Source organism: Sphaerodactylus townsendi, linkage group LG05, assembly GCF_021028975.2.
Source record: "Sphaerodactylus townsendi isolate TG3544 linkage group LG05, MPM_Stown_v2.3, whole genome shotgun sequence".
Lineage (NCBI taxonomy): Eukaryota > Metazoa > Chordata > Lepidosauria > Squamata > Sphaerodactylidae > Sphaerodactylus > Sphaerodactylus townsendi.
Window position 1 is genome coordinate 134,351,565 of NC_059429.1, and position 23,716 is coordinate 134,375,280.

Sequence of the window (23,716 nt, forward strand, 5' to 3'; positions counted from 1 at the left end):
CACAGAGAAAGGCCGTTTCCCCACTTTTGAAATGACGTCCGTTTTGTCTGGTCCAGGACCTTTTTTTAAGCTGAGGGTCGTTCTGCCCGGTTTCCCACTGCCCCGCTACTTCGCGCTGGTCCTCAAAAGGCCCCGCTTTGAGCAGCGCCAGAATGACCCGCTGAGAGCTATGAGAGCAACGGGAAATCCGGAAGCTGGCGCTATGCACGCTCTCAGTGGGGAGTGTAGTTAGACTCCCCGCCACTCAAGCGAGCCGCAGCAAAAAAAGTGAAGCGGGAAAGGGCCAGAGATTGGTTTTTTTTTTTCGCGCAATAGCCGAATTATATTGGGTACTTCCGGGTGGCTTCGATAAACCTTTTCAGTTCAAACATTTAAATTATTCCGGGTGTTCTCGGCCGGGAGGAATTCTGGTAATTGGGGGTACCCCTCTGGTTTTCATTACAAAAAAAGACTCGCCGGGTCAGCCGCCCTATACGTTTGAATCGATAGCTATATAATACCTTTATTCGGCTTTCATTGTGTACACACTTTGACAAAGCATACGCTGGAAGCGAACTTCGTGTCTCGGAGTCAGCTGGAATCCCGTCCTCCGATTGAAAGAGGGACAGGTGTTCCAGGAGATAATTTGTCGGTCTGCCAAGGAAGCCGAGACCCGCTTCGCTTTGCCTGGAGGGACCAGCACGTTTACAGGAGTGTTCGGCAGGTTTATAAAAGAATTACGTAAGCAGGGGGCTCTTAGAAGATTTTTACGAGGTCTAGAGAGGAGATCCTTTGCCCAGTAAGACCGCTTGTCAGTTTTGCACGAGGCATTTGTGAGAACGCAGCTTTTAATGGGATGCTGAAGGATTTATTTCTATTTTAAAATGTCAATTAAATTAAAGGCAGGGTGCGCTGGGTAGTGCCGTCCCTGTTTGAGACTCCAAGCATGTATTTTGGCCTAATAAAACTGATGGGGCTCTGGTTGCCTGATTCATCCTCTAAGATCCTCAGGGGAGGGGTCGTGGCTCAGTGGTAGAGCATTTGCTTGGCATAACTGAGCTGTTCCACCGGGCTTTTAGAGGGACCGCCGCCTGATTCCTACCCTCATTGCCCCTGTCCACTGGCTGTGTATCTGACCATCTGCCAGCCCCGCCCCAGTAATTCCTGACCACTCCCAGGATTTGATCGCACTTTAGATTGGGGTGTAAAGGCCAGACTCTTTATTATTAATTATTAACTATTTATTGAAGGATGCTGCTGCTATAGTTTTAAGGTTTTATATTTTTTTAACTGGGGTTATTCGATTTGTTTTATTATGTTTGTTGTTGTTTTGTTGTTTTGTTGTTTTGTTGTACACCGCCCTGAGCCCTTCGGGGGTAGGGCGTTCAGTCAAATCGAATAAACAAATAAATAAATAAATAACACACGTGACAGACAAGATGACAAGACAGACGTCACGTCGATGCGATCGCATTACTGTCTATGTATACATACATACATACATACATACATACATACATACATACATACATACATTTTAATTAAATTATATATACGATGTTTTAAACTTTTATTCTTGTTGGAAACCGCCCTGAGCCTTCGGGGAGGGCGGTATATAAATGTAATAAATAAATAAATAAATAAATAAATACATACATACATACATACATACATACATACATACATACATACATACCTACATACCTACATACATACATACATACATACATACATACATACATACCTACCTACATACATACATACATACCTACATACCTACATACATACCTACATACATACATACATACATACATACATACATACATACATACATACATACATACATACATACCTACATACATACATACATACATACATACATACATACCTACCTACATACATACATACATACATACATACATACCTACATACATACCTACATACCTACATACCTACATACCTACATACATACCATACCATACCATACCATACCATACCATACCATACCATACCATACCATACCATACCATACCAACCAACCAACCTACCTACCTACCTACCTACCTACCTACCTACATACATACATACATACATACATACATACATACATACATACATACATACATACATACATACATACCGAAGGTCCCTGGTTCAATCACCCACACCTCCCGTTAAAAAAGGACCAGACGGTAGAGAGCCGTTGCCTGTCTTAATGTAGAATACTGACCGTCATGGAACCAAAGATGTGATTCAGCGTAAGGAGGCTTCATGTGTTCATGGAAAGAAGCCGGGCAGGAGGTCCTTCTTCCTCAGTGCCCTGATCCACTTCCAGCTGTTCTAAGGGCAAAAGACACATCTGGATTTTCATCAGAGAACTCTCATGCTGTGTAGTTGACCCTCCCTTTGAGCATCCCTTGTTTATGCTAATTGCAGTTTGGTAGCAATGTTGCAGTGCTGTCCTGTGCAGAGTTCAGCCCAGTGTGCATGGAATACTTTCCTCAGGGCTCTTCACTGCTCAGTGGGGTTGTTGTGAGGGTCTCCTCGTGTTTCATCGTTTACACGCGAGGGGGCACTCCACAGCCTGCTGAGCCGCTTGCCTGCTGAACCCTCCTGGGTCTCAGTTCTAACTGCTTTTCCTGGTTTTCATAACTCCACCCATCAACTCACTCTTAAAGGCACATACGTCATCACATCCGGTAGTCACAAGACTGCTGGCTTTGTTAAAACTTTTAAAATTACTGTTATATTGATATTGCTGTAATTGCTGTTATATCAATAACCCCCCCCCCCAATTGAAAGAAGCTAAACAGTTCCCCGGACCACACTCTGTTGAAGGGGACCATACCTTAGAACTTATATTCTCTCTTCCCCCCCCCAACCCCACACACAAACGTATCAATGTCCGTAACTTACTCCGTGCTGCTGCTTCCCCGGGAGGAAAGAGAGGCTTGTTATTTCAATGTTCTTTGATATTTCAGTATTCCTGTGTTAGAGCTACCATTATTTCAATAGATCGAATATGGTATAAATGCCTGAAGTTGAAATAAAGTTTTAAAAAGCCCTCCCAATCACTGAGGAGGGTGGAAGGAGAGCTGAGGGAGCGGAGCGGAGCAGAAAAGCTCGAAGCCAAAAATAACAAAGGGCCATTTGTTTCATCTTGCCTGCAAAGTGCGCGGGGGGGGATTGCTCTTTGCCCACTCACACAAACAGCGGAGACTGTGGGATCTGCAACACAGTGAGTGTGAAAGGGGAGAAAAGGTGACCGTAACTGAAGCTGTGCCCTGAAGAGAATCTCCCTTCAGCATGGGGCAAATTACACCAGTGTGTCATTGACCTTACTCTGATCTAAACCCAATGAAATGAAACTGCTTAGACCAGGGGTAGGGAACCTGCGGCTCTCCAGATGTTCAGGAACTACAATTCCCATCAGCCTCTGTCAGCATGGCCAATTGGCCATGCTGGTAAAGGGCTTGATAAGGGAATTGTAGTTCTCGAATTGAGTATCCGCAGGCTTTCCTCCCTACCCTGCCTAATTATCGTAACTTTCCACAGGGCTGCACGGTTAGACAGTAGCAACGGAATAAAACAGCACCGCATCACCTTCAAGACAGGAGTAACTTTTTAGTCTTTACCGTGCCTTTGGGCTCCTGTTTTCGTCTCCTTATTTATGTGAACCTTTGTTTTTCATTGCAGCAGTGGCGTAGGAGGTTAAGAGCTCGTGTATCTAATCTGGAGGAACCGGGTTTGATTCCCAGCTCTGCCGCCTGAGCTGTGGAGGCTTATCTGGGGAATTCAGATTAGCCTGTGCGCTCCCACAAATGCCAGCTGGGTGACCTTGGGCTAGTCACAGTTCTTCGGAGCTCTCTCAGCCCCACCTACCCCACAGGGTGTTTGTTGTGAGGGGGAAGCGGGCAACGGGGAGATTATGAAAGCCCCCCCCTTTGAGTCTCCTGCAGGAGAGAAAGGGGGGATATCCCAGTAAGGCAAAAGATCTATGCACCAACGGCATCCCTAAAGTGTTTTCATGGTAAGGGATTTTCTTACTTGTATTGTCACCAGGGTTGAGCAATACCGAAAACATTCCGTAAAATTCAAATTCGGCTTTATTCAGGTATAAAATTATCTGTATACCCGAATAAGCCGAATACCATATTTGCTATACCTGAATATATTCGAATATCCCAAATAATTCAGGTCCGTCTTAACTTTTTTTGTATTTTTAAGTTTTTTAGGTTTTTGGCATGTAGGGAGTACATTTCTAAACTAGTGACACCAAAACTGCCAGGGATTTTTCAGGAGATTTTTCAGGAGAATCAGAGTGAAAGGGGGGATATAAATCCAAACTCTTCTTCTTCACTTATATCCCACCAAGACTCAGGGCAGCTCACAATAAAAGCATACAAAATAATCAATTCAATAAGTAGTATAAAAACAGACATTTAAAACATTATAAATAGCATGAGCTTAGAAACATTATGGATATTTGGGTGTGAATGGTAACAAGTGTCTTTCCCTGTATTTTTATTAATTGATGTATCGTTTGAATGGATTTCTTGTCCACTGTTTCCCGTCAAGATGCACCACTTCTCTGAATGTTATCAAAACAAGTTGGAGAAACTAGCCTTTGCGCCTGCATCATTGTCTTTACCGTTTGTATCTGATCCGCTCTTTAGCGGCCATAAGAAACCGCTTTAGTAGCTCAGTGGTTACCTGCCTGAAAGCATGTCAGTCTCTCAGGCCACGTCCGCACATGCAGAATAATCCACTTTCAATCCACTTTCAGTGCGCTTTGCAGGTGGATTTTACTGTGTGGAACAGCAAAATCCACTTGCAAACAATTGTGAAAGTGGATTGAAAGTGCATTATTCTGCAGATGCGGAAGAGGCCTCCGTAAATATTCTGGGCACCTTGGAGAGATTTTGTTGCAGGAAATAGGAGGTGTTTCTGCTTCCTGTTTCTTTGGTAGGAGGCTAACTGCACATGGGCATCGCTGAGATGAGTCAGCAGTCTGAGGAAGGTTTCAGACAGTCGCCATGTTGGTCTTTAGTGGAAGAGCTAGATTCAAGTCCATTAGCGTCTTAGGAACCAACAAGATTTGGGGAGTTATGAGCTTTCGAGAGTAAAAGTTAAAAGCTTGTACCCCCAAAAATCTTGTTGGTATCTGAGGTGCTCCTGGTCTCCAATCTAGGTGTATGAGGAACACTTCCATTCTGATCGAACTCGTAGAACATTCAACCTCTTACTTCCTGTCACTGTACCAGCCTCCCACATCTCATCTTACCAGATACTCACATGAACTCTTGCAATAAAGGTTTTGTGGACAAGTCCTCCAGCTCAGTGGTAATGATTCCACAGCTCGTGAACAGCCACGTTCACAATCACCATCAACCAAAAGACCCACGTTTACTTCCTTGCCTGGCACAAAGTCAACACCTCAAGGAGGTTCACAGCTTACCCATTCCTTTGACAGTTTCAAGGTGGGATCCACTGACAACTGCACTCTCCATTGGGCGATGGCCTTGCCTACTTTCCTAAATGTGCAACAGGTGCCTTACTGGGAAATGGTGGCCAGAAAAGCCACAGGTGACATGTTAAGGAACCACAGCTTGTTCCCAAGCTACTCAGTGAGTAGCATTGCTCATAAATTCAAAGCCTGCTCATAGACCGATTATTCCTGCTCAAAGACAACTTCAGATGTTCTACCACTTCATGGTGTGTCTTGACTTTGTTTCACGGTGGTCAACCTGGGCCCCTTCCGCACATGCAGAATAATCAGTGGTGGGATCCAAAAATTTTAGTAACAGGTTCCCATGGTGGTGGGATTCAAACTGTGGCATAGCGCCAATGGGGCTGGGCAGGAAACACTGACAGCGGGGGGCATGGCGGGCATTGCTGGCCGAGGGGCTGGCCATTGGCAAGCGGACGAGCGTACGCAGCAGTCCTTAAGCGAGGAAAGCAGATATCGCGCTTGAGGCCCAGAGCTGCCTTACGCACGCCTGCACCTCCTGGGTTAGACTGCTTCAAAGTTCTGCGTGCTCACTGCTGAAGGGAGGAGGCGTAACTAAAGGCAAAATCACGTGGCAAAAAAATTAGTAACCCCCTCACCGGCGCACACAATAAATAATGGTAGTAAAGCTACACTCGGGAACCTGTGAGAACCTGCCGGATCCCACCTCTGAGAATAATGCATTTTCAATCCACTTTCAATGCATTTTGAATCTGGATTTTACTGTGCAGAATAGCAAAAGCCACCTGCAAACAGTTGTGAAAGTGGATTGAAAGTGCGTTATTCTGCATGTGCGGAAGGGGCCCTAGTGAAACTGTCTCTGTGCCGTCAGAATATTTGTTTGTGTAACCCAGGTCCCTGTCCGCACATGCAGAATAATGCACTTTCAATCCACTTTCACAATTGTTTGCAGGTGGCTTTTGCTATTCCGCACAGTGAAATCCAGCTTCAAAGTGCATTGAAAGTGGATTGAAAGTGCATTATTCTGCATGTGCGGAAGGGGCCTGGGTTACATCTTTCTGAGTCTGAGCACTTGGTGCGCTATGTCCTTCTGGAGTAGACAACCCCGGGGCCCCTTCCGCACATGCAGAATAATGCACTTTCAATCCACTTTTAATGCACTTTGAAGCTGGATTTCACTGTGCAGAATAGCCAAATCCACTTTCAAACAATTGTGAAAAAGGATTGAAAGTGCGTTATTCTGCATGTGAGGAAGGGGCCCCGGTATTGTCTACTCCAGAAAGATATGGGTCTCCAAGTGCTCAGACTCACTTCCCTGGTCCTAAGATCCTGTAGATGTGCAAGTTTTGAATCAAGGGCCTTCTGCATGTAGGTTATGACCAGTTTGACTCCAGTCGGGGAGAAGGCGTGACTGTCTTGTTTTCTTCCATCTGTGACAGGGAACGTCTTCACGACTCGCGGGCCTCTCTTGTACATCCCCTGCGTGCTGATTCATGCGTTTCTGATCTGGCTTGGTCAGGGCCATCCTCTACTCTCGCTCCGCTAAGCAGAAGAAAGGCACGAAAAGCCTGGTCGCCACAGTTGTTGTTCGGGCCGCTCATGGATCTCTCTCGGGAGGGAACCCCGCAGAGGCCCTGACCATCTTAGGCCTGATCACCTAGGCCATTGTTTGCACAGTGGCTGCTGATTGGCCAGTGCAATATCCGGGCTTGAATCCTCTGCCGTCTGGGCCAAGCAGAAGAAAGGTACGAAAGCCTTGTCGCTGTACAGTTGTCATTCGGGCCGGCTCATGGACTTCGAGAGGACCCGCGGGGGCCCCTGACATCTTGAGTCCTGATCCAATCCTTAGTCATTAAGTTTTGCACAGTATGCCGGTGTGAGCGAATATCGCTGGAACTATCTACCTTTCAAGTCCTTCCCGCATGGGCCAATAAAATGGGTTAAGGGAGGGTTAAGGTGACAGAACACGGACATCAAGAAACGTCTGTACGGCTGCGGGGGTCATCTGTGGCCGGCTGCGTTGCTATGAGGCGGAGAGAGGAAGGTAAACAAACAACAGATGTGCCTCTGTGCGAAGGTACATTGGCCAGCCATGTTGGCTCCGGGGCTGCCCGCACAGAGACGTGCGAATGGCCTGGGGCTGCACCCTGTGTTTATTGGCATAAGCATAAGCATAAGCATTTATTGTCATTGTGCACGCACAACGAAATTTACAGCAGCATTCCTCGATGCACACAATTTTCAGACTCATACCCCATCCTCACTTTCCCCTGTGGTAGCATTTATACTCGCTCATTTCCTAGAGGAAGAAATGCCGACATTTTAAAATCATTATTGTCCTTGATCAACGGCAACAACAAAATCAGTGGTGGATTCTGCACAGCAAATGTGTGATGGTTGCAGCCGTTATAAAGGAACCTGTTTTCCTTTTTCCCATTCACGTGTGTACCCTTCACCCATTCAGGCAGCGACTGGAATCCAGGGAAATAATCCGGGTTACTTTCGTGCCTTCTCTTCTCTATTTAAATGTCAATCGCAACGCACATACGAACATTGGCACAGGCGACAGAAACGAATTCCCCGCAGCCATATGCGCCAATCATTCCATAATACAATCAGCTGCATCTGTGTAGCTGCGCATGTGCAACCCACAAAAAAAAATTAAAAGGGACCTCCCTACAACGGCAGGGCATAATGAATGTATTGTTGTGGCAGGTAGATTCTCCCTGACTGGGCAGGCGCCTTGGTGGAAGGAGGGAAATAGTCAGCGCCACCAGCCCATTGTGATTGTGGTGGAGAAGCCGGGCTGCAGCCGGGGTTTTGCAAAAAGAATAGCTGGTTTCACGATTTTTGAAAATGGTGGGTTGAGAGAACGGGGCGAACTTATTTGGGGGATGGGACCTGTGTGAAATCCCCCTCAAAAAACCGGCTTGTATAGCACTCTACACCCATTACATTTGCCCTAGTGCAGAATCCACCAGCGTTAGAACAAAATTGGAATCTGGGAGCTGGGGACTAGAACTTGTTTGGGGAAAGGTATCCGTTGTCCTGGAGAGGCGACAGAGAATTGCAGAGAGGCCTTTCCCCTCATTCCTAGAGAATGAATCATGAATCGTAGCAAGCCTTTATTGGCATAGACAACAGCGCAACAATAATAAAAGCAGATTAAAAAGCATATACAATACAGGAAATCAATATTAGGTCGAAGGAAATCTACTGGCGTTTAGGAATTTCCAGAAGAAAGTCTGCCACTATCATACTGAGAGAAGGATCAGGATTGTCATTCCTAGAGAATGGGTAAAGCAGGCTGGCCTCTGGCTTGACCTCTCGCCCGGCGTCTGCTCAAGGGCAGAGTGAAAGAGGCCCGATTTATTGAACGTCGGAGAGGCAATTCGAAAGCAGGCGGTGATTTAAGGGAGCTGAGAACCAGAGAATGATGGGGCAAGGGAGCGGAACGGTTTGCAAGCATTCAAGCACCGTTGATGTCTGTGCTTCGCAGGCGTGGGGAGCGGAACGACCTTCTTTGGCCCCGTTCCCTTCCAGCTGCAATTACAAGCAAGAGTCCCAGGGCACACATCTGCATCGATAATGACTTCTTAAAGGAGCAGACGCCTCCTGTAGGTTGTGACTTGGAAACTCCAAACGAGAATTTAGAACAGGAAATCCAGTGCACGAGGCCTGGGTTTCTCCCAGATTTTCAATTGATTTCCAATCTAGACAGATTCGTGCCCCTAGAGAAAACTGCAGCTGGGGGGTGGGGGATTCTCTGATGTCACTTCCCTTCTGAATTCCCTCCCCTTCCCAAATTACACTCCCGCCCTACAATCCACCCCCAAGTTTCTAGGAATGACCCAACCCTATGCAGATGACGCTGTCCTTCTCTCTCGATCCAGAGTTGGCCTCAGACGCTTAATGAAGCGCTGTGTGGATTACTGTGAATCCAACAGACTGACAATTAATTATGAAAACCAAGGTATTGGTCTTCTCTAGGCTTTAGAGAAGCTCCACATGGGCAATGAAAGCACCCAAATGGAACAGGAGTTAAGTGCTATAAATACCTTGGCCTCCTCATTCTCCTCTTTAACCTTTCATGGAGGCAGCCCAGAGGAAGGTAGCTCTCCTAGCTACATCTAACAGTATGTCAGCATTACTATGTTTCTTTACAGCATGATGGCCACTCCTTTATCCCTCCTGCCCTCAAATTTTTCAATGCCAAAGTCAGCTTGAAATTGGCTTTATCGAGTCCCAAATTTGGATTCAAGCGCATTAACCACTCCTCTGAATTCTCTTCAATCCAAATTTTTTTCACAAGGTAACTTCTGGACTCCCAAATTGCGCGGCTCCTATGCAGCCCCTTTGTCTCTGGAGTTAGGTCAAAACTTCCTTGGAATCAGCGGCTTGGCTGAGGACTTTTAGATTCTGGCTGCGGATTCATTTTCTCTCAGACTGTAATTCCCTGGTCCACCGTCTGCTCTAGCCCTAAAAGGCTCTTTCCTTCCCGCCAAGGTTGCCCGTCTGCCATTTGAAAACTCCTCGGAGATCGCTTCTTACCGTCGTAATTTACTTGGCGTCATGGTTAATTCAGCCTTGACTTAGGGACACTTCTGGATAAAATGGCCACTTTGAGAGGGTGTGTGTCTGTGTGTGGAGAAGGGTAGGGCTTGCCTCACCGAAGTGTTAGGTTTCGAACCTAGAAGCAGCAAATGGACTCTGTATTGTTGATCAGGGGCGATTCCGCACACGAGTAAAATAGGTTCGACCCAGTTCCCTGAGAGGCACAGGATGATTCCGCTCTCCGAGCTGGGATCAAGCTGGTTGCAGTGGGGAACAACAATGGCTTTGACCTAGGTCAGTTCCCTGAGAGGGGAACTGACCTAGATCAAAGCCATTGTTGTTCCCCACTGCAACCCAGCTTCTGATCCAGCTCGAGAGAGCAGGAATCATCCTGGGTGCCTTCTTCGCTTCTCACGTTCGATTGGCTACTGTCTTCTCTCGACCATGTTCCTCCGCTTCTATCCCCACAATAATGCGTTATAAAAAAAACTGTCCACAGGAATGGAAGGCCCGAAGGGTTGCGCGCATGCCCAAAATACTCAGCTGTGATTGGTTGAATGGGGGACACCTGGCACCAGAGATTCCACACTTTACTGGAATCAAGCTGAGTTCGAGCGTGGTTCCCTGAAAAAGTAGTAGTTCCCAACTGGAGTCAGGAATTTGACCGTTACACGGGGCGAAGCTGTGGTACAAAAAACCACGTCGATCGAGTGGTTTATGCCAGCGGAGCACTTAGGCTCGAGAAACGAATCTAAAGGCTCCCAAAGGTCAGCGATAGATGTAAAGCCTCCTGGTATCCTGTCTCCACACTACATTGGAAACAGTCTTGTTTCCCATGAGACCAAAGTGTCAGGGGAAAGCCTAGTTATCTGCTCAGCATGTGAAGCCATAAAGCAAAGATCAAGGAAAGAATGGCCCAGAATAGCAGTGATAACATACAGCAGGCTGGTTACATATATCTTGTAGCAATTACATTGAGCTAAGAAGACATCTCAATCAACCAGATATAATCCCCCTGACACAAAGGAACATTGCAACATTTCTGGAGACTTTTCTCCATCAGGAATTCCTATATTCTCTTCCCACCTCCAACGATAAGCAGAATGGCTGTTGTGAGTTTCCCCAACTATGTGGTTGTGGTCTGGTTGTTTTGTTCCTAACATTTCACCTGATCTCTAATGGACTGGCATCTTCAGAGGCGCGTCATGTTAAGACGTGCTTCTCACTTCAATGCCCTATTGAGACATGTTGCGGAGCAAAAAGCTCCACAAACCCGTCTACCGTGCAACCCCAAAAACCCACAATAAGCTGTTGGTTCCAGTTCTGAAAGGATTCAACAAGATCAGCAGAATCTTCGCCTGTAGTGGAGCAGGAGTTGATAGAGCTCTGGGTAAACAATGTCCTAACTAATGTACGTTTCTCTTCTTTGTAGGTAAAGATTCTACATCTGTAAGGTAAGTCTCTGATGCTACTTTGAATCCTAAAGGAAACGTTGTTGTGTGTAAAAGTGAAAGACATAGATCATAGGTGTCAAACTCGTGCCCCTCCAGATGTTATGGACTACATTTCCCATCATCCCCTGCCAGCATCATGCTGGCAGGGGATGATGGGAAATGTAGTCCATAACATCTGGAGGGCCATGAGTTTGACACCTGTGACATAGATGAAGAGGCTTAGTGGAGTTCAGGGATCTGATGCTTTGTTAACAATGCCCCCAGTTCCACAGGAAGGAAGCACAAAGGTGTGGGAAATATGTGCTTCTGACCCTCTCAGGTGTGTGAATTTAGTTGATGGGAGAGAACTAAATCATCACTGTGTTTCTGCCTCAGTCTGTTGGTAAAGAAAACCGGGGAAAAAAGAACCCCGAAAAGGACATACCGGCTTTTTTCGGGTTTCCCCTTCATCAAGAAAACCCAGGGTATTTGGGGAAAACCCCTCAAAAATAACCCAAAACCCCCTTATTGGCCTTTTTCAGGTTTCCCCTCCACCGAAAACAACCAGGGTATTACGTAAAAAGCCAAAGAAAGCCAAAGAATGAGCAGCAGTGGCGTAGGAGGTTAAGAGCTCGTGTATCTAATCTGGAGGGAACCGGGTTTGATTCTGGCAGCTCTGCCACCACAGGCCTGTGGAGGCTCTATCTGGGGAATTCAGATTAGCCTGTGCACTCCCACACACACCAGCTGGGTGACCTTGGGCTAGTCACAGCTTCTCGGAGCTCTCTCAGCCCCACCCACCTCACAGGGTGTTTGTTGTGAGTGGGGAAGGGCAAGGAGATTGTCAGCCCTTTTGAGTCTCCTGCAAGAGAGAAAGGGGGGATATAAATCCAAAACTCTTCTCTTTTTCTCTCCTTTATTCGGCTTTACCGAAAATTCGCGTCTTTTTAAAACTTGACATTTTTTAACGCATGTCTATTATTTTAATGTATGCTTATATTATTTCTAATTAAAAAAATGAGAAAAAAACAATTTTGACTCACCTCAATTTGCTAGTACTGATCGGTGGCGAGATTAAACAACCCTTTTTTCCCCACTGTGCCTTGGAGAGAAATGCGCCTTCGCATGGCATGCCTCTAAAGAAGCCAGCCACGTGTGTAGGCGAAACAGTAGGAGCAAAAACTGCCCAACCACGGCCACAAAACCAACAACAATCCACACTGGCTTTTAATGAGGCCAACCGTAAGCAATTAACCCCTCCTTTTTCAAAGTCAGCGAAGTGGGCATCACTTCAAAAGCCATCGTTTTCGTTGTGGCCTGGGTGGAGAGTGTGACATTAAGCAAAATCTTAAATGAAGGGGGGGGGGTTGCTTTCCTTTTTTTCCCCACGACTTGACAGACGTCTTCTCCGGAAAAGACTTTCAACTTAGCCTTTAAACATGCAATTAAAGGTCTCGCTGGTTAATTGCAGTGATTGATCTATTAAGGCTTTCATTTCTAGTACAGACCTTTAGCTACATTCATTTATGTGTTTTAAAAAATGTAAGTGCTTCGGAAGAGCCCTGCTGGATCAGAGGAAAGATCCCTTTAGGTGGTTTCCGCAAGCATAATAATAACGGGTTACATTCATTATTTTTGAACCCGGGTCTATTTTTTTCCTGGGCCCTACCCACATGGGCCAATAAAAGTGGGGGAAAGGCGGGTTGTATGCCCCGACCCCTTCACTCACCCGCTTCAGAGTTGCTATTTTTCCAAGTATGGGATCTCTCTTGGATTTGCAGCCCAGGTCTGGTCCATCACAGTTCCCATAAGCCCAGGGAATTTGCAGGAACCTGTGGCTCTCCAGATGTTCAGGAACTACAATTCCCATCAGCCCCAGTCAGCATGGCCAATTGGCCATGCTGGCAGGGGCTGATGGGAATTGTAGTTCCTGAACATCTGGAGAGCCGCAGGTTCCCTACCCCTGCCATAAGCAAAGGGATCTAAAGCCCATATGGTTCCTTAAGAAGAAGAAGGAGGAGGAGGAGGAGGAGGAGGAGGAGGAGGAGGAGGAGGAGAAGAAGAAGAAGAAGAAGAAGAAGAAGAAGAGGAAGGAGGAGAAGAAGGAGGAGAAGGAGATGGAGGAGGAGGAGAAGTAGAAGGAGTTTGGATTTATATCCCCCCTTTCTCTCCTGCAGGAGACTCAAAGGGCTGACAATGCCCTTCTTGCCCTTCCCCTCACAACCCTGTGAGGTAGGTGGGGCTGAGAGAGCTCCAAGAAGCTGTGACTAGCCCAAGGTCACCCAGCTGGCGTGTGTGGGAGTGTACAGGCTAATCTGAATTCCCCAGATGAGCCTCCACAGCTCAGGCGGCAGAGCTGGGAATCAAACCCGGTTCCTCCAGATTAGACACACGAGCTCTTAACCTCCTACACCACTGCTGAATGGAAAGTCACAGGAAACCCCCTTGGGAGGGAAGCCCCGCTGAGTCATAAGGCTGGGTTGTGGATATTCACCAGGGACGGAGCGAGGGGGAACTGTGCCCAGGGCACGTGTACGCCCTGCCTCAGAACACCCTTTCCACACCCCCATGGGGGCGTGCGCCCAGTGCTTTGTGCACTCCTTGCGCCCTTGGCGCTACACCACTGATATTGACACATTCTCTTTGCAGAGCCATGAGGCCTTGGCAGAGCTTAGCAAGTGAGCAGAACCAGGATTTTTATATAGAGGCAACAGATGATTTTTAAAAAACCCAAAACACCCTGATTCACGTTCTTCTTCCTTTTCAGGTTAAATGAGTCTGAGAAGACTTCCGGGGGCACAAATCAGGTAGGTCCTACTAACTTCTTGGAAGGCAAAACAGAGGTGTGTGAACTGTTCGCTCACAAGAGCTTCCTGACCTTGTTAGGAATGTTTGTTTGGTAAAACATTTGTATCTCATCTTTCTTTGTGGTTCGGTGTCCTGGGTTCGCAGCACACCTGACGGTGATGATCAAAATTGATCATAACTGGTTTCCTGAGATCAGGGATCACTGGGAGATCACTGTGCACTTGCAGAGAAGTCTCGGCCCCACCTTAATGGGCAATGAATTACTTCTTCCGAGCCACCTGTTAGAGGGGGTGGACGGTGTCAAGGTCCCAAGGGGAATGGGGCCAGAGCAGTGGTGGGATTCTAAGGATGATTCCGCACACGAGTAAAATAGGTTTGACCCAGTTCCCTGAGAAGGGTACTGACCTAGGTCGAAGCCATTGTTGTTCCCCACTGCAACCAGCTTGATCCCAGCTCGGAGGGCGGAATCATCCTGTGCCTCTTCGCCGCTCCGTTCCGATTGGCTGCTGTTCTACGGCCATGTTCCATCTATCCCCACACACGTTATAAAAAAAACTGCCACAGGAATGGAGGGAGGAAGGTGGCGTTTTTTTGATTGGCCAGCTGCACGCATGCCTGAAACAATCAGCTGTGATTGGCTGAATGGGGGACTCCTGGCACCAGAGATTCCGCACTTTACTGGAATCGAGCTGAGTTCGAGCGTGGTTCCCTGAAAAAGTAGTAGTTCCCAACTGGAGTCGGGAATTCGACCATTACACGGGGCGAAGCTGGTACAAAACCACGTCGATCCCAGTGGTTGTGCGGAGCACTTAGGTCAAACGCAGCTTGAATTTAGGTCGATAACGCAAGTGCAGAATCGACCTAAAAGATCAACCACCAATCCCCCCATCATGCCCCCTGCCCACTTACGTGGCTGCTGTGCCCCAGTGTTGGGGGGGGGGGGCTCCACACCAATGTCACTGGTACTTTGTGCATGCCTTGGTATGCAGACAGAATATATTCCTTACACTTTTATTATATTATGCTTTGTAGAGTTTTTCATGTATACCTACTATGTATGTTTCGGTTGGGTAGAAGGATACTAAGGTACAATAAACAGCTTTGGTCTCTCTTTGAAAAGCTCTTCCCCCCAGTCTCTCACTCCATCCAGGCCACAAATCCAGGGAAATCTAGGCGCTTTTTCACACAAATCACCAAAAATATTTATAAAATGTTTTCAATTCCCCAGGCCCTTTTACCATCTCAAAATGATCCGTGGCCGCAATTATGTGATTTCTCTCTCTCTCTCTTTTTTGAGTTCATTGTTGAATCAGTGCTTCATTGCTTCACGGCCTTGTGTTGCGATTCTTTGCACCTCGTATACTCGACACATCAAAGATTACTCCTCCCCCTCAATTTTAAAAACTCACAGAAATGATTTAATAAACAGGTGAGGGGAAATGGCGAGTGAGCTCAGAAAATGGCATCGAGGAAGTTTGGGGACAGCAGAGAGGAGTAGCAACCGTCTTAAGTGAAAACATTTTGAAAACCTGTTCAGCCTAAAGAATCGTTTTTAAAGGGAATTCCCTGGAAACATTTTGAGGCTGCAAGTACAGCCTCCCTCCCTCCCTTCCTCCGTCCATCACTCCCTCTCTCCCTTCCTCCCTCCATCACTCCCTTCTTCCTCCCTCCCTTCCTCCCTCCTCCATCTCTCTTCCTCCCTCCCTCCCTCCCTCCCCCACTCCCTCCCTCCCTTCATCCTTCCCTTCTTCCTCCCTCCCTCCCTAACTCCCTCCCTTCTTTCCTCCCTCCCTCCCTCCCTCCCTCCCTCTCTCCCTTCCTTCCTTCCTTCCTCCCCCTCCCTCCCTCCCTCCCTCCCTCCCTTCCTTCCTCCCTTTCTTCCTTCTTCCCTCCCTCCCTCCCTCTTGCCACAACATCTCATCAGACTTCCAAAAGACTGTGTGAAACTTTCCAGACTTTTACTCCTTGAAATCAGGTACAAAAACAAGTTGTGCAAACTGAGTATTGGGTCTTTCTCCCCCCCCCCTTGGGATTGTAAAAGATCCAGGGTGGGGGGGGGTATGGAAGAAGATTTGCCCTTTAGAGAACGCCCGGCCACCACAACAACTGCTTTTCTTTCTCTCACAAAATCATCACAAAATGTAGCTTGCGTTTGAAAAGTCCCAGCTGTGCAGCAGCCGAGCACAGTTTATTTTTAGGGGTAGGCTTTTGTGTGGCGCGATTGTGCGATTTTGCTGAGCAAACCGAGCTCCGCGCTCCCTGGGCGGGGCGGGCTCTTCTACTCTCGTATCTACACAGCTGTCCTGAAATGGGAATGACGCCATTCCCATGGAGACAATAGAGGAATGATGTGTAGTTTCAAATCGAGGCTGCCAGAAGGATCAGCCTTCTTGTTGCATGTGTGGAATTGTTGTTCTAAGTTCACACCATCCCCAGGGGTCCAAGATTTCCAAATGGGGCAGGGTGCCTTTCCCCCTTTTTCTTTGGGGCCAGGTTGCACAAGCTGCTCATATATGAAATTGTAGTTGCCGGCACAGGCCTAAAGACAGGTAAGAGACTCACTGCTGCTGGATCGGGACCTTGCTGGTGATATAATGATGTCGCCAGAGAAGCACCCAAAAAAGGATGACCCAAAACGACATCTGTGTACCCTTTCTCAGGGAAAGATGGTAATGCGGTCATGTGTGCGGACATGTGTGCTGCGGCAGAAGTTGCAGCTGCGCACAACTGCATTGTAAAGTAGGGCAGATTCTCTTTAAAGATAAAAGGATTGTACTTACACCAGAGGTGGGATCCAGCAGGTTCTCACCAGTTCCCGAGAGTAGGTTACTAATTATTTGTGTGTGCCAAGAGGGGGTGACTAATTGGGGATTTTGCCACGTGATTTTTGCCTTAGTTACGCCCCTCCTCTCAGCAGTAGCGCGCAGAACTTGAAGCAGTCTAGCAGGAGGTGCACCGGCGTGCGTAGCAGCCTGCGCCTGCGTGCACTCGTTTCCCGCCCAAGGGCCAGCGCAGCAGCTGCGACCTTGCCACAGCCCTGCCCAGGAATGCCCTGCCCCCGGATTGCCCAGCCACGCCCCCGCCGTGCCCCGCCCAGCCCCATTGGCGCTACGCCACAATTTGAATCCCACCACCATGGGAGCCTGTTACTAAAATTTTTGGATCCCACCACTGACTTACACACTGGCTTCATCAAAACTACTATCGTTGGCAATGTTAAACACAGAAATTTGATAATAGGGCCTTTTTAGTGTTCGGGACGCTTACACAGCAAGTCTTTCGTTTTCGTGCCCTCCATTTTGTAGGTTCCTTACTACCACAGGAAACAAAATGGTGGGCAGAACTTTAGAAAACTAAAGTGTTGCTATGTAGTCGTCAGGAGCACTAAAAAGGCTCTAAGAAGGAGCAGCAGTGGCGTAGGAGGTTAAGAGCTCGTGTATCTAATCTGGAGGAACCGGGTTTGATTCCCAGCTCTGCCGCCTCAACTGCGGAGGCTTATCTGGGGAATTCAGATTAGCCTGTGCACTCCCACACACGCCAGCTGGGTGACCTTGGGCTAGTCACAGCTTCTTGGAGCTCTCTCAGCCCCACCTACCTCACAGGGTGTTTGTTGTGAGGGGGGAAAGGCAAGGAGATTTTAAGCCCCTTTTGAGTCTCCTACAGGAGAGAAAGGGGGATATCCTCCTCCTCCTCCTCCTCTTCTTCTTCTTTTTCTTCTTCTTCTTCTTCTTCTTCTTCTTCTTCTTCTTCTTCTTCTTCTTCTTCTTCTTCTTCTTCTTCTTCTTCTTCTTCTTCTATGTTTAAAGTTGCCAGTGATAATGGTTTTGATGAAGCTGGTGTGTAAGTACAATTCTTTTATCTTCAAAGAGAATTATAGACGGGGGAGGGCGGACAGGAAGATGTGGAGGTCTGACTCACATCTTCTTGTCTTCTTTTTATGAGAAAGAGTACAACATTCGGCAAAAACTCCATGGTTGAACTCTATCGTTGCCACTTCCTTTCCCCTTTATTTTTCTCCCACTTACAGGCTGGCAGAGAAAGTAGCAGGCAGACAACATACCCTGTGGCGCCTGCTGATGATGTCAGCATGGTATAGTGGTTAAGAGCAGGTGGATTCTAATATGGAGAACTGAGCTTGATTCCATAATCCTCCACCAGAGTGGCAGAGGCTTAACTGGTGAATCAGATGTGTTTCTGCAATCTTTCATCCCTGCTGGGTGACCTTTGGCTGGTCCCAGTTCTCTCAGAACTCAGTCAGCCCCACCTACCTCACAAGGGGTCTCTTGTGAGGAGAGGAAGGGAAAGGAGTTTGTAGGCCACCTTGGGTCTCCTTACAGGAGAGAAAGGTGGGATATAAATCCAAACTACTACTCCTCTTCTTCTACATCAGCTATCCCGTCGCCTTGAACTACAAAGAAAGTGCTTTACAGTGTCTATAACTTTCCATATATATATATTTCCATCTCTCTCTCTCTCTCTCTCTCTCTCTCTCTCTCTCTCTCTCTCTCTCTCTCTCTCTCTCTGATGGGAACATTTAGTCATGATCCACAGCTTGCTTTCTAAAGTGGCACAGATTTGCCTCGTAATCAGTTCTTTCTTTCCAGCTCTTGAAAGTAAGAGACTGGAAGGCAGCTCGCCGAATTCAGCGTTCCGCACGTGAAGCTGTTCCCTCCCAATGTGATTTGGACAGCTAATTAAATCTTCCCGAAGTTCAGAGACGCAGCTTCCTGACCCCCGAATTTCATGATGAAAGGCAAAATCCATGCCAGGCTTCGCCAGAAATGGCGTACACAGCTTGTCAGGGACAACAATTATCTCCGTGTAGGAAAAAAAAGTTATTTGTGAAGCAGCACAAAGAATGTCTTGAGATTTAGGGGGGGAAAGCACTCTTGGATTCACAGACTCCAAGCTGTGTGTGTCCAAACCGCGGGAGAAAGGGCAGAGAGCTGTCAAAAGCCTGGCCAAATATCTGATCTTGTTGCTTCTGCTGATCCTTTGGTCTAGTGTGAGGAGGAGGCCGGCCTGCTAGCCAGCCCAAGAGAGCCAGGGCTGCAGGGGAAAGTACTGTCAAGTTTCCGTCAACTTTTAGTGACCTCGTAAGGTTTTCAAGGGAAGAGGTAAACAGAGGTAGTTTGCCATCACTTTCCTCTGTATAGCAACCCTCGACTTCCTTGGTGGTCTCCCTCCAAATATTAGCCAGACTTGACCATATTTAGGGTCTGAGATCTGACAAGATCAGGCTAGCCTGGACATCCAGATCATGGCAGATGAGCAGAGGTGGTTTGCCATCACTTTCCTCTGTGTAGCAACTTTGGAATGCTGCTTAGGTTCGAGATCTGATAAGATCAGGCTAGCCTGGACATCCAGATCATGGCAGATGAACAGAGGTGGTTTGCCATCACTTTCCTCTGTGTAGCAGAGGTGGTTTGCCATCACTTTCCTCTGTGTAGCAACTCTGGACTTTTTTGGTGGTCTCCTTCCAAATATTAACCAGTCTTGACCCTGCTTAGGTTTGAGATCGGATAAGATCAGGCTAGCCTGGACATCCAGATCATGGCAGATGGTGGTTTGCCATCACTTTCCCCTTGACAGAGGTGGTTTGCCATCACTTTCCCCTTGACTTCCTTGGTGTTCTCCCCAGTGGTGGGATTCAGCAGGTTGGCACCACTTCAGCAGAACCGATGGTTAAAATGGTGCTTGTAAACAACCAGTTGTTAAATTATTTGAATCCCACCACTGGGTCTCCTTCCAAATTTCGACCAGACTTGACCCTGCTTAGGTTCTGGGATCTGACAAGATCAGGCTAGCATGGGCCATCCGAGTGAGGGCATATGAACAGAGGTGGTTTGCCACTGCCTGTCTCTGCACAGCAACTGTGGACTTCCTTGGTCACCCATTCAGGTTCTAACCAGGTCCAACTGTGGACTTCCTTGGTCACCCATTCAGGTTCTAACCAGGTCCAACTGTGCACTTCCTTGGTCACCCATTCAGGTTCTAACCAGGTCCAACTGTGGACTTCCTTGGTCACCCATTCAGGTTCTAACCAGGTCCAACTGTGGACTTCCTTGGTCACCCATTCAGGTTCTAACCAGGTCCAACTGTGGACTTCCTTGGTCACTCATTCAGGTTCTAACCAGGTCCAACTGTGGACTTCCTTGGTCACCCATTCAGGTTCTAACCAGGTCCAACTGTGGACTTCCTTGGTCACCCATTCAGGTTCTAACCAGGTCCAACTGTGGACTTCCTTGGTCACCCATTCAGGTTCTAACCAGGTCCAACTGTGGACTTCCTTGGTCACCCATTCAGGTTCTAACCAGGTCCAACTGTGGACTTCCTTGGTCACACATTCAGGTTCTAACCAGGTCCAACTCTACTTCACTTCCAAGATCTGATGAGATTAGCCAAAGGGTCTGCAGCCTGCATCTCTCCAGATGTTCATGGACTACAATTCCCATCAGCCCCTTGGCCATGCTGGCAGGGGCTGGTGGGATTTGTAGTCCATGAACATCTGGAGAGCCGCAGGTCGCAGACCCCTGGTCTATCCTGACCATCCAGGTCAGGATGAGAGCCTGGGTATCTGACTAGAAAAGGCTGCTTTCCACTCTCATTTCCCCCCCCCTTTCTTCCCATTCAGGAGCCGGATCCCAACAACGTGACCTACGCAGACTTAAACTTTGACAAGCCCCCCCAAAAGAGTCCCCGCCAAGAGGCCGACATCAGCCAGAAGTCCGAGTACACCAGCGTCCAGACCGCTCCGCTGGCGACCCCGGACGACAATGTCACCTATGCAGATTTGGACATGGTGCACCTAAGCAAAGCACCCAAGAGACCTGCCCCGAAGCCCGAGGAAGCCAGCTCAGAGTACGCCAGCGTGCAGGTACAGAACAAATGAGCTGGGGCCACAGCCGTCGGCTCTCTGTAGCTCGCTGGCCAGCTCGCAGGGATGCCAGATGTCTCCTCGCCAACCTGTGGTTCTTGGCCTTGCCCTGGTGCCGAGTTTCAGTGGAGGCCTGCCAGGGATTGCCTACCGAGTATGGTTCCTGCAGCTTCTTCACGTGGAACTTTGTGCACACCGCCAAGGTCGAGGAGGAAGCTAATTGGTGCTACATACCATTGCATTCTGGTCTACTGGCTAGTTCATGGTGCCTCTCTCCCCTGCTATCAAGGGAGAGGGATGGGAGAGGCCTAGAACCACTAAGGATCTAACACCGCTTATCACTGGGACAACAGCTCTCTTTTTTTAATTCATCCACACAACACGTCGAGGTGTCGGGCGCATGGCTGCCGTCGGAGGTCGTTGCGTTCGGAGCGGTCGGGCTGTTACCCGCGGCACTTCCAGTCCAGGGCCTTCTCTCCACGTCAAGACATCCAGGAGCTCCTCCCCGAGTCCAACTCGTTCCGTTTTCTTCACGGGGGTGAACTGACCCAGCTGGTCCCAACTAAGATGCAAAGAAACCGCTGCACTTTCATCGTTGAAACGCTCGGACTCGGCGGTATTTGGGCAAAGGAAACGGCTGCTTTCCCGGGTACCTCTGCGAGGAGGGAGCCTGGTTTCTTGACGGTGGTTGTGTCTTTCACCCTGCGGCTGCTCGGTCCTCCCCGCCTTGACCTCATGTCATGGAACAGTGCCTCTTTGATATACAGCAGCTCATACTCAGCCAGGATTTCCCATCTCGTCCAGCCCAAGGGCCTCTATCTGGCAAAGCCAAATCTGTAGAAAGCCTGTCGGTGTGTTGATCTCTAACTTGTTTTTTTTTCCTTTAAATTTCATCCCTAACCATTGGGGGCGAGGACTTGCTTTCACGTCGCAGTGTCTCTGATGAGCTGGGGCCTTTGAAAATCAAGACTCGTGTTCCAAACAAACCCGACAGTTTCTTCCCTCTTACAACAGGGTTGGCAAAATGGCAGCAGAACCGAGGCCTGCAAGATGCGGTTTCTCTCCCGCATGTTGTGGGCTGTTTAAAGGGCTGTTCGTCGTCCCTTCTTTGCCTATAACGGGAGGAGATCTCTCTCCCAAGACCAATAGCTCTCCAAGCCTCTCATCTCTTTCCGCCTCCATTACTCTGTCTTTAGAGTCCAGTTCCATTTGCTGGTGTGCCATACCATGTGGCAGCCATTTTGTTTCTGTTTACATGGTTTATCATATTTTCGCAGCCTGAGAACGCCTCAGGAGTGGGACAGAAAAGAGGCTGGGCCACCTTGGTGGCCCCAGAAGGCAGCGTCCAATCATGTTGGAGCAATGGCGGTGAGAGAGGAGGAGACAAGGAGGCCTATTGGGCTGCCAGAGTGGCTTCGCGGGCCAGAGAGAGGGGAAATCCATCCATATGAGACCAAAAACTTGGCAGCTCATCGTACCTTGGCTCCCAGCTGTTCAGGAGCTAGGGCTGTTTCTCTTTCCTGGGATTCCTCCACCTCAACATTTAATGCCTGCCTCTCAGTGTGTTTCCTCGTTGGCCAAATCCTCTCATTTTCCCCCCTTCCTGCACTACTTTTTCAGTAGAGGGTTGCAGAGTTTAAGAGGAAAACCTTTGCTACAAGAAAGGATAACACCTCTCTGCTGATACGGACAAGGTCCCCCTTCCCAGAGATGCTGTTCTACCACTGCTTGTCGACTGTTTCACATTAGAACCGTTTACTGCTTTAGAACTAAAAAAAATACCAATATCCGTGTGTGTGTGTGTGTGTTGTAAGTGGGTGTAGTACTGTGTTCTTAGCGCTAGTGTGAAAAGCACAAAAAAAGCGAAGCGAGGATAGAGTGCCGGGGGAGTCAATAGATCCCAAACTATCCCACCCGCCCATGACCGAGGCTTCGTAACCAACCCTCTGTGACGTCTGCTACCGGTAACCAAAATTTCATTTCCTGTTCTTGGTTTTTAGTGGCGCTGCATTCCTTTCATTCAAGTTTACGTTAGGAGCTAAGTGGCGTTTTGCAGGCAATGTAGGGAGGGAGCGGCGTTTCGCAGAAGCCACGTCTTCCAAACGTCTGGCCCTTGGGCTCCATCTTTGACGAGGACGAGGTTTTGAGATCCAGAATGCACGTGGTCAAAACACAGCAAGGCGAAGATGGTGGCATCTGAAGGGGGTTTCACATTAAGCTGTAAAGATGCAGGGCAGTTTACACTGGGGGGCTTTCCGCACTACAGAAGGGAGCTAAGATTGACTCGGTTCCCTTCAGTGGGGGGCAATTCCAGGCTGTCTGCACAGCAACTTACTTGACCCCCTGGAACCGAGCTAAGTGGGCGGGATCATCTTGGTGCCTGTTTCACTCCTCGATCGTGATTGGAGCTTGTGTTATCATGGGAAATGGGAGCGTTTGTTTTTTTTACAGTTTTTACAGTTTAGTTTACAGTTACATGTGCTTTCTGCCCGCCACAACTCTCCCGTTCTGCGCATGCCACAAAAGCGGCTCCTGATTGGTTGAACAGATGAGGTGTCGTTTCGATGCATCCGTACTTCGAAGCTTTGAAGCGGT

At 48.2% G+C, this 23,716-nt stretch overlaps 1 protein-coding gene across 1 annotated transcript in view; it reads left to right on the top strand.

Moving 5' to 3' along the window:
* Positions 1–22,773, top strand: part of LOC125433432 (tyrosine-protein phosphatase non-receptor type substrate 1-like) — a 187,445-nt gene extending 164,672 nt beyond the window's left edge. Inside the window, exons 6-10 of the mRNA XM_048497939.1 lie at positions 6,889–6,985; positions 7,145–7,194; positions 11,436–11,457; positions 14,204–14,243; positions 20,879–22,773. Coding sequence (XP_048353896.1) covers positions 6,889–6,985; positions 7,145–7,194; positions 11,436–11,457; positions 14,204–14,243; positions 20,879–21,136 — 467 coding nt within the window. The 3' untranslated portion in view covers positions 21,137–22,773. The remainder of the gene's footprint in view (positions 1–6,888; positions 6,986–7,144; positions 7,195–11,435; positions 11,458–14,203; positions 14,244–20,878) is intronic.
* Positions 22,774–23,716: the final 943 nt, after the last annotated feature.